The sequence below is a fragment of the Sebastes umbrosus genome, chromosome 12 (assembly GCF_015220745.1).
Source record: "Sebastes umbrosus isolate fSebUmb1 chromosome 12, fSebUmb1.pri, whole genome shotgun sequence".
Lineage (NCBI taxonomy): Eukaryota > Metazoa > Chordata > Actinopteri > Perciformes > Sebastidae > Sebastes > Sebastes umbrosus.
In genome coordinates, this window is record NC_051280.1 from 16,292,370 (window position 1) to 16,306,234 (window position 13,865).

The window sequence follows — 13,865 nt, forward strand, 5'->3', positions numbered from 1 at the left end:
CTTATTCTGAAAATCTCAAGGTATATACTGATTTAGACTGATTTAGAGAGGGAGGGAGAGAGAGAGAGGCGTTGGTGGATACAGCTAGAGAGAAAATATATACATATAAATATGGCAATTTATGGGGTAAAAAAAGGCAATATTAAGCCCACTATTTTACATTCAAATGTATTGTTGTATAGTTGGCGATAAATGTAAAATTATCGCCAACTATTTTGATAATTGATTAATCATTGAGTAATTTTTCGTGCAAAAATGTCAGGAAATGCTGTTCTCAACCTCTCAAATATGCATGATTTTCTACTGTTTTTGTTTGATATCATATTAAACTGAATATCTTTGGGTTTTTGTACTGACAAAACAAGACATTTAAAGATAATCAATTAATCATTTAGTCATTTGTTTTAAATGTCAGGAAATGCTGTTTTCAGCCTCTCAAATATGGAGATTTCCTGCTGAGTTCATATTAAACTGAATATCTTTGGGTTTTGTACTGACAAAACAAGACATTTAAAGACATCACAAAATATATATATATATAAATATGGCAATTTATGGGGTAAAAAAAGGCAATATTAAGCCCACTTCTTTTTACATTCAAATGTATTGTTGTCAACACTCTTATTCTGAAAATCTCATGCTATATACTGATTTAGACTATGTATTTATTTCATTCTAACTGTCCCAAATTTGGGGAATGAATTGAATGAATCATCCTGAATGAATCACACTTACAGCAGTCTACCACCAGATGGCTCTCCTAAACTACACATTTTTTCCTCTTAAATTTGTTTTTCTCCCCTCCCCACCTCAGAGCGCCTTTTACGACAGTGTGTGACACGTTTACGGCCTCTCATGATAATAATCGCAGTGATAAAGACATAAACAAGCAAACTTCAGCGTGACTTTCTGCACGGAGAAGTGGGGATACCACAACGCGAGGTAAGTACCATAAAGTTACTAAGGTAAGGTCGTTTAAACATGCATGTGTCGGCTCCAGTTTCCAGCTGATATTTCCTGTAAATACACAAGTTTTGGATGTGCACGTTTAGTTCCTGCTTACGTGACGAAGAGCACAACAACATATAATCCCTAGTTAACTACGAGCAACGTTGTGTGAACGCAGAAGGCTACATTCAGGAAGGTTGTAAAGGGTAATGCAACATTTCAGGTAAAGTTAACTACATGTACTCTCAAGATATATAGAGGTAAAGTGGCTGCTTGACTTGAAAGAAACCTATTTAAAGTCTGTTTAAAGTCTGTTTAAAGATGCCTAACAAACAGCCATAACAGTGAGTGCAACTTTAGCTGTAATTTATGTGATATGCACGCATGTTTACGGCTCTTTTGTAGTGTATTGTAATCTCTTATAGCTTGAGCAGCCTGCAAAACCTGTTTCGACACAGTTGGCTTCAAGTATGTTCAAGCTAGGGCGCGTCTGTTTTTCTATTGTACATGCATATGTCTAAGTAGGCCTCTTACTTTTACTTCCAACCTATTTGTTTTAAAATGTGCACATGCCTGTCCAGTCTTATCTGTGCCAATAGCACAGGCTTCCTCAGGTTTGATGCAATTGCAGGCTACCAGATAAGAGTATCACTGCTCTGACTGCAGATATGCATTCCTGCCTGCAGCCACATCTGGTGTTTATTTTGACATGATGAAGCAATGTCATAGACAGTGGGAGAGTTGCACGTACACAAGCTCGCTTTTATTGAATTTCCCACTTAAGATAAGTGTCATAACTTAGAGCAAATACCAGCATCACAAATACACTTCATTGCAGCTATTAGTGAAATGAACTACACAATAGAGCAGCAACTGATTAGTCAACTAATCAGTTAGATTATTATTATTATTAATAATAATTCATTGGAAAAATTATTGCCAACTATTTTGATAATTGATTAATCGTTAAGTAATTTTTCATGCAAAAATGTCAGGAAATGCTGTTTTCAGCCTCTCAAATAAGGAGATTTCTTTGCTGAGTTCTGGTTTATATCATATTAAACTGAATGTCTTTGGGTTTTGTACTCACAAAACAAGACTTTTAAAGATAATCAATTAATCATTAAGTCATTTTTCATGCAAAAATGTCAGGAAATGCTGTTTTCAACCTCTCAAATATGCATGATTTTCTGCTGTTTTTGTTTTATATCATATTAAACTAAATATCTTAGGGTTTTGTACTGACAACACAAGACATTTAAAGACATCATCTTGGACTTTGAGAGACTTGGATGCACATTTTTCACTTTTTTCTTACATTTTATAGACCAAAAGATTAATTGGCTAACCTAGTAAATAATCAGCGGATTGATCGATAATGAAACAAATTATGGCTGCACTATTACACCAAATGCAGATAGATCATTTTTTGCATAATTTTGTATATGTGATCCAAATGTAATCTTTGGAAACTTTGGCATCCCTGTTAGGATTTAAGGTAAAAGTTCTGTAGGTTTGACTTTGAACAATGCTTTGCTGCACAACATGAGTTTGTAAGTTAAGGTTAAAGGATAATCTTCATATTCAGTACACAAGTCACAATGCATGTAATATAAACAGAAAAAAAATCTGCACCGCATACTGTAAAATAAAACTAGTTGGTGAAAACAATACAATCATTTTTGTCTTCTCCTTCATGTTTTTCATGTGTTCTCTCAACAGTGACAATGCTCCTCCAAAACCGAGCCGTGTTTGCGCTTGGTCTTCGCATGTGCTCCACAAATGCGATGAAAGGACCTTTGATGGACACAGCGAGACCCAACTCAGGTAAAAAATAAATCTATTAGGTTTCTATAATGTTGGTTTGCTGCTGTGCCAGGTCAATATCGGTCCTTCATTAAACACTGATTATCAGCTAGTCATTCTTCCTGACAGGCACCACGCAAAATTCTCTAAATTGTAACTGATTCATGGGGCATCACAACTCTATTGCATGTCTGCAAAAGGTAGTAACTCAAACAAAACATTTCATTCATGCTTCAAAACCTCGTTATTGTGTCAGTAAATTGGCCAATACCACTAAAATGAGATGTTGTCTTGTCATCGTCTGAGCCGTACTGGTCAAAATGTTTAGATGTTTTTTTCACCCTGGCAGTCAACCCAGGAAATGTTTCTTGTATACAAATCTCTGTTTTGTTGACACTGACTACTTACTGTACTATACAAGAATGTCAGTTTTGTCTAGCTGAATGTTATTGTGCATCGCACTGAGCTTTTTAGATTCCCATTTCAACAGTACAGTAGGTAAAGTTTGCTGGGAAAAGTCAATACTACAATTGCATGTACTGTAAACAGAAAAATTCACCTTTGGTCTTTCATGTAAAGTCATATACTAACAGAATATTTGCTACAAAATGGCATCCATGCGAAAAAAAAACTGCAGTAGTTCAGTAAAAAACAACAAATTGTACCTCCTCACAGTACGCAACACCGTGTCATAGATATTTATGGAATAAATGTCTGACTGATTTTGATAATTGAATGGATCATTTTACATGTGATGGCTCAAACGATTAAATAATGTTTAGAAGTTGTGAAGAGTACGGCGGTTTGACTGAGAATCAGCTCATCAGTACTTCCTCTTTGGCACACACGTGCCAAAACATGTGCAATTTGCCTTGACTGAATGAGGAATTCAAATCTGTTGTGAACAACAAAGTAATTGTTCAGAGATTTGAACTTCTTGTTTTGAAAAAGAAAAAAAAAATTGAGCCAAAGTGAATGAGAAAAACTGTAATGAAAAACAAACATAACTAAATCAAGAACTATTCAGATGAGTTCCTATCGAGCACACTAGATTCTGTGTTAAGGAATCGTTGTCTAAGGATTACTTATCTGTAGATCTGCATACATGACCTCTTTCTCAGATCAGCTGTTCCCGACTTCACTAACTCAAAGTCTGTGGCAGGGACACTCTATAATATATGACTCAAATAAATACTACCAAATGTAATACTTAACTGATAATATTGCAGCATCCATAACGCTCCTCCCAAGACTTTGCTTTAGTGGACATATTGATGGGAGGACTGTTAACCCATTTGTCCCGGCAACTTAATTTTTAAATTTCCTTTGGTGGTTCTCTGGGCTTACATAAGCACAAATGTGAAGAATATTTCACTTTTTCATTCATTTTGTTTAGCTTAAAAGTTTGTCTTATCATACTATATCTAGCTTTTGGGCACATGGGACTACTGTTTTTGCAATAGACTCCATTATATTTTAGGAAAAAAACATTAGTCCCATGTGGTCAAATACTAGAACTAGCACAATCAAGTATTTGGTATCTATGAACTCATAACAAGTTGATAATCAAAGATATGCACACATATGCAGCGTAAAAAAAACATTCATATGGAAAACGTTTAATAAACACAATGTTAGATTTTTTACTTATTTTTTTTCAAAGTTGTTCTGTTAGATACTTGCCCAAAGTATGTCTGTACCGTATTACAAGACTTTTGACCAATCAGAACAAATGTTGTGGCATTTTTCCTTATCATACTAAATATAGTCTTTGGGTACAAATGGGTTAAAATTGCTAATGGAATATCAGGAAGTGGTTGATAATGATCAGCTTAAGAACATAAATGATGATCACTCAAACAGATATCTTGTGACTTGTCTTCCATAGTTTGCTAGTAATAAATAGAAAATATTAAGACACTTAAAAAGCACTCGATTTTGTGTTGCTTTTTTACTCCGACAGACATGTCTGAATTCCGCAAGGTCTTCTCCAAAGCCAAACACATAGCGATCATCACAGGGGCCGGTGTAAGTGCAGAGAGCGGAGTGCCAACCTTCAGGGGAGAAAATGAGAAGTGGAGGAAGTGGCAATCTCAGGTAATTTCTTTAAAAGCAAAACACACTTGTGCGTGGTTGTATTTTTTTTGTCTTTTTTATTTAGGTCAAAGTTGTGTGTTTGCCGTAATTTCCAGCTGTGGTTCAGAGATGTTGCCGTGGAGTGGGTGTATTTAATGTTTACATAATACATCTTCACACAGCTCAGTGGATTTATCTCAGCAGCAGCAGCCAGTATAGAGAGAAATGGTGTTTGTTGCATAATCTGGATTCTTGTCGTGGGCTGCAGCGAGATTTACCTCCAGGAAAGAATCAAAAATAGTCTTTCATACAAAAAATGCTAATCTCCCTCCCTAATTGAGGTGTTTAAACTTAATCTCCTTTCATCATCTGGCTCAGCACTTGAGTTTTGACCTAAAACATGCCTGTGTTGATGTGTCCACAGGACCTGGCGACCCCAGAGGCCTTCTCTCGCACCCCGTCTCGGGTCTGGGAGTTCTACCATTACAGAAGGGAGATGGCTTTGAACAAGAAGCCCAGTGCTGCCCATCTGGCGATAGCGGAGTGTGAGGCCAGGCTGAGGAAGCAGGGACGCTCTGTGGTCGTCATCACTCAGTGCATAGACGACCTCCACCGACAGGCCGGCTCCAAACATGTGCTCAAGGTTCATGGTGAGGGGCCAGAACTACAGACTACCATGCATTACACTGAAATAGTGGAATCTCACAGGACATAATAGATAGGGGTAGGAATCACTAGAAGCCCCACGATGCAATATTATCACCATAATGAAGTCACGACACAATATTATTGCGATTTTAAACATTTTGCAATATGTGGAGTATTGCAATAACATATATTGCGATTTATTACCTTTTTTAGACTGCAAATTATGTAGTTTGTTAACATCTGTTTTATCTAATAAGATACAGTTTTCACTCTGTTCATCTCAGAGTTTTCATTCACGTACCTAGCTTTAAGACTGAGCCTGCTACAACCTCTGAAAGACAGAATAGCGGCCTGCAGATTGTTAAGAGGTTAATGGTTTATATAATAAAAGATCGATATTGATATATTGTCTGTGCATCGATACAATATTGCCACGCAAAATACTGCTATACTATGCTCTATCGGACATGATCAGAATAATTTTGGAATCATTTGATTAAGAAATGTTTCCTGTTGCACTGAATACTCATTTTATAGGAAAAAATTAAGCCTAAAATTACAACTACAATTGACGTGTCATTTTAATTCAATGTTTTGTATTTGTTTGCCATCTAGAGACACAAATGCTTAGGGAGGATAAATGCAGAGGATTAATTTCCCTATGGGGATTAATAAAATCTCCCTAAGTGAAATATAATTGAAATCCTGAAGCTGCTCCACAGTCAGTGATTACTGGAAACTATGACAGTACAGTATAGTACACAGCGTAGTATATCCCATGGTTTTACTGGGTGATAAAAACATTTTATGAATCATAGTTGTTGGTCTTTCAAACAAACTTCCCATGAGCCCACAGAGTTAAGCTGGGTTTATGCTCGCCGTAATGTCCCCAGCACGAGGGTGCGCGAGCCAAAAAATGACATCATCACGTATTGTGTGTAAAGTGTGAAGGCTCCGCAAGTTGTCGCAGCGCTTGGTCGTGCTCCTCTAAAGTTTTGTAACTAGGCGCCCACCACTCGGGGGGGCTTTTCACATATGACTGCCACAATAAGATAAAACCAAATAACTTAAATTAAGAGGTAAAATAATCAATAAGAATGGCAGCCAATTAGTTTTTACATGCTTTAAGAGCAGGAGATCTCTATTTCGTCAGCCAAATCAAATTGTTTACAGGATATTAAACCTTTCAACCTTTGTTTCATTGTAATACTGAACATTTAATACTTGACTCCTTTCTTAACAGGGATTGTATAAAGGTGATAAAGTATGTCTGTGAATATGAGATATGAGTTTACAGTTGGTTACAACTCCGCCTTTGCATTGGGGAGTTTGGTTTATGGCATTTTGCCGGTCACACTCGTTGACTTCTTGTTCTTCACAGAATCTTTTGTTTGTATGCCCTCTGGCGTCTCGGAGAATCCTGCAACAAACTTCGCCACGGTGACTTGCGCAAGCATAAACAAATCTTTAGTCACTAATTTAATGTCAGTACACCAACTCCCAAAAAGTGTCTTGTAATGACATCATTTCAAGTGTTGATTCTCTCACTTCAATCTTAAGAAGACGGTTTTGGCTTTTCTGTTTTTGGGTGGATTTTGGCAAAAACGGCGCTAAAGCGTTTGATGTTTTTTGCTAAAAATCTGGCTTTAATTATCTGTGTATGAGTCAGGAAAACAAAACTATTATTGTCAATAAACTGTGTGGAGAGGGAGATGTTTTCTGTGACTCCGGCGGGCCCAAATGAAAAGCAGCTGTGTTTTCTGTGTGTGACTGCAGGCAGTCTGATGGAGACGCGCTGTGTGAGCTGTGGAGATGTGACCGTGAACAGGCGAAGCCCCATATGTGCTGCCCTAAAGGACAAAGGGTAAAAGGCAGCACCTCTGGTCTACATACACACACACACACACACTGATAAACATGCAGGATTTGTAGCCCGATCTCTTCAGTCTGACCCCCATATTGGCTAAAGTGTCATTTAACCCGCTGTGTTTGTTCTCTTAATGTACAGTGCACCTGACCCAGATGTTGCTGATGCCCAGATCCCTGTGGATAAACTGCCAAGGTGGGATTACTGTCACTTCATATTAATAACACTGAGGTCACATTTACTAAGCCTTTTGTGCTGCTTTTCTGGTGCATACTGCGCCTGGCTGGAGTTTCCCTTTATTAAACAGGTGCACCCACCTGAAAACAGTTTTCCTGTCATCTTAGGTGCATTCTGCATGGCTGCAGTGAAGTGTGTCTTGCTATGTGCTTTTGAGGGCAAATACCAAGAGGAGATTTGAATTTTGAAATTTTTGTGTGTGCCACTTTTAATGAAAAATTCTCCGCCTTTAAAGAGCAGGTTGCAAGTGTGTTAAAAGGGAAGGTTGTAGTGGGAAAGGAAAAAATATAATAAAGGAACAAAATATCTGAATATAAATAAAACACCATAAGCAAAAAGATGACAGTTTGCTCAGCTCAATAAACATGAATTCTGATGTTCAATTAACAGTGGAATCTCCGTATACCACTCTTTGGATAAGAGGGATTATGTGCAATTAATTCTGTATGCTTGTGAGACGTTGGTTGTATTAACCACCATCTCCACCCGCCACCTGCTCCGCTTTGAGCTTCTGCTGGACCTGCTGCTCCTTCCTGCTCTGAGCTCTCTCTCGCCACCTGTTGCTGCGGCTTGTATATATATTTATCTTATTAAGCCGCCCCTTTATTTCCTTAGAATTTAATTTAATACTATAAATACATGAAGCAATAGATCATTTTTAGATCTTTTTTTTTTTTAGTTGCTCACTGACTCTTTCACTCACAGAATACACCTTATGTAGCGACAAGCTGCACTAGTAAATCAGTGTGAGATCAAATTAAATGAACAGCACAATGCAAATTTTCTCTCTGCAACTGCAGCCTCCAGGACTTGGTTTTATCATGCATTAAGGTAACTTGAGGGTTATACTACTAATCCCGTGTTAGTGATAGTGAAGTCAGGGCTTCCACGTGGGGGCAGTGGTGTGCTATGAAAATGTTGACTTTCCTCTTAGACCCAGTGGGCAACTCCGGGGCCTGAGAAGTGAAGCCAAAGCTGAAGGGCCTTAAACTTTCATTCTTTCTAATAGCCAGCAGGGGGCGACTCCTCTGGTTGCAAAAAGAAGTCTGATTGTATAGAAGTCTATGAGAGAATGACCCTACTTCTCACTTGATTTATTACCTCAGTAAACATTGTAAACATGAGTTTATGGTCTCAATCGCTAGTTTCAAGTCTTCTTCAATACAGCATGATGTTTATTTAGTAAATTATGGTCCCATTTAGAGTCAAATAGACCATAAAGCAAGGTATGCTTTAGGGAGTGGCTACCTTGTTTTCATCTTACAACTTTAACCCTTTCATAGAGTGTTTCAGTTCATGAAAGTTAGCCTAAAAATGTCTTATTCAGCATTCGGTTGTACTTAGCCCTTCTCGAGTCACTTCTGGTTGCAAAAAAAACAAAATTGTGACGGCCAAAATGCCAAACTCGAGGCTTCAAAATGTCAGTCCACAAACCAGTGGGTAACGTCATGATGACTTCGTCCACTTCTTACAGTCACTAGACACTAGTCTAGCAGTTGGGCTGTTCTCGACCAAAGAAATTCTTATTCGACTAACGCTCCTATGACTTTATAGACTAATCGATTAGTTGATTTAATTCGACAGATCTGTGAAACTCAGTTTCTCCACAAAGAATCACACAAAAGCACCACTTTGAATGTTGTGTTTACCAGAGATGTGCTCATAAGTTTCTTGGAAATAAGTCATTCTGCATGAAAAAGCAGAAGAAAAGACTAATAGATTAAAGAAATGTTATCTGATTAGTCGACTAAGGGTTGGCAGCCCTTCTAGCAAGTGTTGCTAAATATGGCTAGAGAGTTGCACTCTGACGACGAATTAAGTTTTAACTCAAATGCACACAGGCACAAGGATCATGGGTTATACCACTGAATCATCAAGAACAACAGGAAAGTGGTGCGTTATAATTTGTCTCTGTGGTTGCCTCATGACTGACCCTTAATTCCTACATCACCATTCATTGTTAAATGCGATAAATGCAGAATGACAGACTGTTTGGTTCTTCTGTATCAAGGTGTGGTGCAAGTGACTGCCGCGGTCTGCTGAGGCCCAACGTGGTGTTTTTCGGAGAGACCCTGGACTCTCATATCCTGACCAAGGTGGAGAAAGAGATGGAAACCTGTGATCTCTGTCTGGTGGTGAGTCCTCCTCATTTTCTTTTACGTGCATGCATGTCATATTCTCCTCTTGTGTAACGGTATAACATAAAACAATATTTGTTCAGAATCTCTCAAGGACTGGACCTGGAATACGACGCTGTACAGTACTAATAGTACAGTAGTCAAGCTGACACTGATGTCATTGCTCCCTGTTGTTAACCTATAGGTGGGCACGTCTTCGATCGTTTACCCAGCAGCCATGTTTGGCCCCCAGATTGCATCCAGGGGCATCCCAGTGGCGGAATTTAACACAAAAACAACACCAAAATCGGAGTACTTCACGTAAGTCAGTCAAGAAACTCCATGTTGACAAAGATACACCATCTACTTGATTCTATAATGAATGAAGTTAGCATGAAAATACTGTATATGAATTAAAAAGTGAAACCAGGATAAGGATGCACCGATCTAACTTTTTCAGTTCCAATATCGATACCTGGGCTTTAGGTATCAGCCTATACCGACTACCCATTCCAATACTAGTATTTAATTAATACGCTTTATTACATGCCTTTGTTGAATACTTAATTCTGATTGGTCAATCACAGCATTCTACAGTCTTATAGCAGACCACAGAAAATTACAGTTCAAGAGTAAACCTTTTTAATGCAGCAACAAATTGGGCAACATCTTAAACAGGAAGTAAAATCCCAGTATATAATATATAGATATAGAATTGAATTGAATGGATCAGCCCCATTATCACGATACCCGATCCAGCTATTTGAGTCAATATCGCCCCAACGTCGGTATCGGTGCATCCCTAAGCCAGCCCAGTGTAACGATGCATGATACAATAATATTGATATTTAGTGCCATCTACTGGCAGCATAAGCAACATACAGATCCCTTCCCAGTATTTATTACCTTTGATCAATAAGTGACCTTCCACCTGTTAACCTAAAAGTGTGACATTCATTGTATTTTCTGTGTGTGATGTGGCTCAGGCACCATTTCCAGGGTCCATGTGGAACTACGCTGCCTCCGGCTTTGGCGCGACACGAGTCAGAGGTTATTTAAGAGCCTGATTGTAAAGAGAAGGACTTTACAAACAGCAACCAGTGGCTTCTTCTTCTGCAGACTAATGTAATCCAAGGCTGGGGTGGGTTCATAGCTCTTTTTTTTTTCATTCCAAAGGTTTGCCTTAAAATCTGTTCAGCTGTTTATGCTTGGTATAGGGAGAGTTACGCTTAGCTTTATACGATTTTGAGATGGATCTCTTAATACTTGAATATAAACTGTGTATAGCTCTATAAACTGGAAATGGGATACTGTAAGTTTTACATATTTCTATGCAGCTTGGTATACAGAAAGGAATGCACTATGTATGTAGTTATTTTGCATAGGATAATATATCACAGGGTATTGTTAATCTTCACATATCCTGCGTATTAGATGCTGGTGGGGTGATTGTCATATTTTGCTGTAGATCAGAACATATTACTCCCGGTGCCGACGGAGAATATATTCCTCTTTTCTCTTTGAATGAACAGATGTACAGAGCGTAACATAATCTTGTGCCTTTCAAAACTGTTTACACAACCTTGACCAAACGCTTGCGTTAGAGCTCAAGTGCAAATCAACCAATGTTACAGAGATTTAGTCGAGTACAGACTTTGCTGTTGACCAAGGGCAGAGAGAGGGAAAATGTTGTCTCATGACACACATTAGTGTCTGTTTTCAAAAAATGTGTATAACTGTATGATGTTAATTGTCTAAAAATGAAAGCAATCATATATTTGATACCATGAGGATCTGTTTTCTAAACATTTTTGCCCATAAGCATAACGCACAATTTATTATGATGAAAACTGCCAATGCAATTAAAACACTAAATGCACGTTTGGGGTTGTTTGTGTCTCATTGTTCTGCATTGAAAAAGCTTTTCTTGAGTGGAGTGTGCTGTATACTGTGTGTGCCCAAAATGAACAGTAGATGCCAGCATGTAGCTTTCTATCCCAACCTTAGATTATACAGTACACATAACTCTGTTCTGAGAGGGGCCCAGAAAACAACATCGTATCCACTTAGATTCTTCTCTTAGTATGCATGAGAGGAAACGCAGACTTAAGTACCCCGAGGCCATCAGTGAACTCAGATTTGTTACGGCTGAGCCAAGCCGAGGAAACAGTATCGGCCTCAGTCACAATGCTGCAGAGAATAGAAACAGTCTGAAGTGAGAAGCAGTCGATGAAACAAGGTGGCTTCTGTTGTCCCAGCTGATCTCTAACAGGGATCTCCATACATTTTATGTTTTCATAGTATTATTTGTGGGGTTTTTTTGTTTAAATTTTTAATTTAAATGATTGCTTGACTATAAAAATGATGTTCATGGGTGGGTTATTTTTTTCGATTGTTGTCTGGTGCAGTGTTTCCCAACCTTTTTGCCTTGTGACAGATTAAATCAAAACAATGTCAACTTGCGACCATCAGTCACAGGTTCACAGGTTACATATGTCAATGTCTGTGACCAGTTTAAAGGAATACTTCACCCACAAAATGACCATTTGTAAATTAATTACTCGCCGCATGTGACTTTGAATTCGTTTTTCTCACATGCCTCCTTGGTGAATGAAGAATCCAAAAACAGAGTAAATCCTTAATGAATGGCAGTAAATGGAGGCTATAGGTTTAGATAAACAGCAAAACTATATCAAAACACCTGTTAACAGACCTGCACACAACTCGTGCAGTATAATCTAAGTCTCATTTATCCAGTTGTATGCTCACTACTACCCAAAACACACATATTTAAACATATATAAACATCTTACAATTTAAAAACACACAGAAACAGTCTCACACTTGTGCACGCGCGCTACTCGTCCATGCGAGTTTGAAGTGTTTTAAATAGTAAGCTTAAATAAACGAGACTTGGATTATACCGCTGGAGTTGTGTGAGAGTTTTGTAAACTGATGTTTTACATAGATTTGCTATTAAACGCGGCCCCGATTTACTTCAATTCATCAAGACTTTTCTGTTTTTGGATTCATCGTGGAGGCATGCAAGAAAAAGAAAGTTTTATTGAACAATTCAAGGTAACACTGGGTGAGTAACTGATATATAAAAAGGTAATTTTGTGTGTGAAGTATTCCTTTAACCAAAGACTGACTTTTTTTTTCTTTGTTTTATTAGAATATAGTCCTTAAAGGCGCAGTGTGTAGGATTTGGAGGCATCTAGCAGTAAGGTTGCAGATTGCAACCAGCGGAAATTTCTCCTGTGTGACAAATGTGTAAGAGAACTACGGTGGCTAAGTGAAAATGCAATTCATAAAGTAAAAGGCAAAGATCACAGGAGAGGCTAAAAAAAAAAAAAGAGCGTCTTTCTGCTTGTCCTGTTAATCATCTCCCGTCCCCTCAGATTTATCTTGCGACTCCATGTGGGGGTCCCAGTCCCCAGCTTTGGAAACATTGTGGCCTATAGTGTATCTAGAGAAAAAAAAAAATCCAGCTCCTGAAGTTCATCTTCATTGACTGACTGGACTAACATGGTTAAGTCACCCAGTGGAAATGAAAGAGACAGAGGGCTAGTAGGAGTCATTCAAATTAGCCGTGGAAGGTTAGGTTCATTAGACAGTGTTATGATAATGTAATGATAGTCGTAAAGGAATTATCTCAAGAGAGATAAGGAGAGTAGCACACACACACACACAAACACACGCACACACACACACACACACACACACACACACACACACAGGTACGTAATCCATCTTTAGTATCTCAGGGGAGTCACTAAGGGTTGGCTCATTTCATGCCCACTGTAGTTTCAGCACTTTCATTATAACATTTTTCGTCCACACAGCATTGCAGCACCACAAAACATCACAGTCGATCCACATTGGTGAAACAGCACATGTGCAGCACTATATCCTCTCTATTTTTATTCTGCCTCCACTGTGTCGTCTCACCAACTCCCCATCGCTTTCTTTGCTCAACAATTAGCATCCAAATCAAATCCTTCCGCCTGTCCATAAAGTATCTCCACTTGTTAATGTATATCATCATCATCATCATTGCCATGATTAGATTTCCTCATTTCCTCCTCTATTACCGCTGCTCCCCCGTCAAGGAGAGGTAAGGCCAAGTCCCATTTGTCATCGGGAGAAAAAGTACATGGAGGGTC

At 38.4% G+C, this 13,865-nt stretch overlaps 1 protein-coding gene across 2 annotated transcripts; it reads left to right on the plus strand.

The window, feature by feature from the left end:
• Positions 1-802: 802 nt before the first annotated feature.
• LOC119498274 (NAD-dependent protein deacylase sirtuin-5, mitochondrial-like) lies at positions 803-11,318 on the plus strand. Of its 2 annotated transcripts, none has more exons than XM_037786969.1 (9): positions 803-942; positions 2,671-2,775; positions 4,718-4,851; positions 5,255-5,480; positions 7,255-7,342; positions 7,487-7,540; positions 9,594-9,717; positions 9,905-10,020; positions 10,686-11,318. In XM_037786969.1, exons 2-9 carry the CDS (start codon positions 2,676-2,678, stop codon positions 10,756-10,758), a joined length of 915 nt encoding a protein of 304 aa, XP_037642897.1. In that variant the 5' UTR covers positions 803-942; positions 2,671-2,675; the 3' UTR covers positions 10,759-11,318. The 2 variants fall into 2 exon arrangements, with proteins under 2 accessions (XP_037642897.1, XP_037642898.1); XM_037786970.1 differs by lacking the exon at positions 803-942 and adding an exon at positions 1,036-1,171.
• Positions 11,319-13,865: the final 2,547 nt, after the last annotated feature.